This window comes from Sinocyclocheilus grahami, unplaced genomic scaffold, assembly GCF_001515645.1.
Source record: "Sinocyclocheilus grahami isolate Dianchi unplaced genomic scaffold, SAMN03320097.WGS_v1.1 scaffold375.1, whole genome shotgun sequence".
Lineage (NCBI taxonomy): Eukaryota > Metazoa > Chordata > Actinopteri > Cypriniformes > Cyprinidae > Sinocyclocheilus > Sinocyclocheilus grahami.
The window spans coordinates 151,223-152,817 of record NW_015505554.1 but is presented as its reverse complement, the minus strand read 5'-3'; the positions used below and the strand labels follow the sequence as shown (position 1 = coordinate 152,817).

The 1,595-nt window shown below is 40.0% G+C and overlaps 1 protein-coding gene across 1 annotated transcript in view; it reads left to right on the top strand.

Moving 5' to 3' along the window:
* LOC107549555 (interleukin-17 receptor B) overlaps positions 1-1,595 on the top strand; it is a 16,715-nt gene that overhangs the window by 11,767 nt on the left and 3,353 nt on the right. Inside the window, exons 11-12 of the mRNA XM_016230685.1 lie at positions 457-523; positions 610-684. Coding sequence (XP_016086171.1) covers positions 457-523; positions 610-684 — 142 coding nt within the window. The remainder of the gene's footprint in view (positions 1-456; positions 524-609; positions 685-1,595) is intronic.

Sequence of the window (1,595 nt, the reverse complement as noted above, 5' to 3'; positions counted from 1 at the left end):
CCATTAATACAGGTAACGTGTGGAGGACAGAGGAGCCTCTTAAAGAAGTTGTTACAGGTCTGTGAGAGCCAGAAATCTTGCTTGTTTGTAGGTGACCAAATACTTATTTTACCGAGGAATTTACCAATTAATTCTTTAAAAATCCTACAATGTGATTTTCTGGATTTTTTTTCTTCTCATTTTGTCTCTCATAGTTGAGGTATACCTATGATGAAAATTACAGGCCTCTCTCATCTTTTTAAGTGGGAGAACTTGCACAATTGGTGGCTGACTAAATACTTTTTTGCCCCACTGTACATCCCTTTTGTATCCTTTCACTTCCCGTCTCTCCTTGACCTGTCCCCTCACCCCCACCCCAAAAAAAGACAAAAGATCAAAAATATACAACAGAAATAGCTATAAACATATAATAAAGAAGGATTTTACTAACACTGATATGGTTTTATATAATGGCAGATAAAGCCTCACTTTAAAGACTGTCAGAAAGCAAGTGAATGGGAGGCTCAAAAAGTGAACTGTCCGAGTGAGTATCCTGTAACTCATCTTCTCGTTTCACTGCTTCTCTGTTCAGAGCAATTCTGTGCTTACTCTCGTGGTGTTTTATTCCAGACAGATCTGCTTTGGACATTGGTGTTGGATGTGTGCTGGCGCTTCTCTTCGTGCTTCTCTGTTGCTGCATCGTGTGTAAGTGAAAAGAAAAGGATTTAAAATTTGCTTTCAAATTTTATACCTCTACACACAGAGATGTGGTCAATAATAGTTGAAATATGAGATATTATGGACACATCTCCAGTGGCCTGGTTCAGAGTAGACTTAGAGTTGACACACAGTTTAGACGATTTCTGTCAACTCCGGGTTTGATCCAGAGCTATTGATGAACTCTGGAGCTTGTGCACGTGAAAGTGTAACATCTACAGCGAGCAGCCAAAAATGAGCAGCAGATTTTGGCCCAATCCCAATTCTATTTCATACCCCTCCGCCTACCCCTTCCCCTTGTCCCTTGAAACAGAGCGTCAAGGGGTAGGGTTGAAAATATTCCCCTAAGAATTGGGACACCACTACTATACGTATATGTGCTGGTGTGCATTAGAGCCTTTAATTACCGTTCTATATTAATGTGCTGCTTACTGACACACACACACACACACACACACACACACACACAATCAGATATCGCGCAGATCACACATCCAGGAGCAAAGAGACTTGTCAACGCTGCCCCACGACTTTTATTAATAGTTTAAATATTGAATCGCTCGTTATATTTTCCAGTAACTAGAGGATAAAATTGCTGTTTTTGAAGTAAACTCACTCTAAAAAGAGAAACGCACACACACAAATTTCATCTCTCTCTCTCTCTCTCGAATTGGCAATATTTCAGAAAAGGGTTTAGCGATTTCTAATTATTGGGGGTACTAGCCCTCCTCAATGTCTACGGTGGTTATTATCGCCCCGATCAGACATGAAAATAGCCTATGTTGTGGCACTATCCTGCATGTCAGTGATGATATGACGTTAGCAAACTTTAATGAGTTTTTGCAAACATTTCTTTGAGTAACATGGCCGTAAATATGAACTCACGATTGAATGTAACA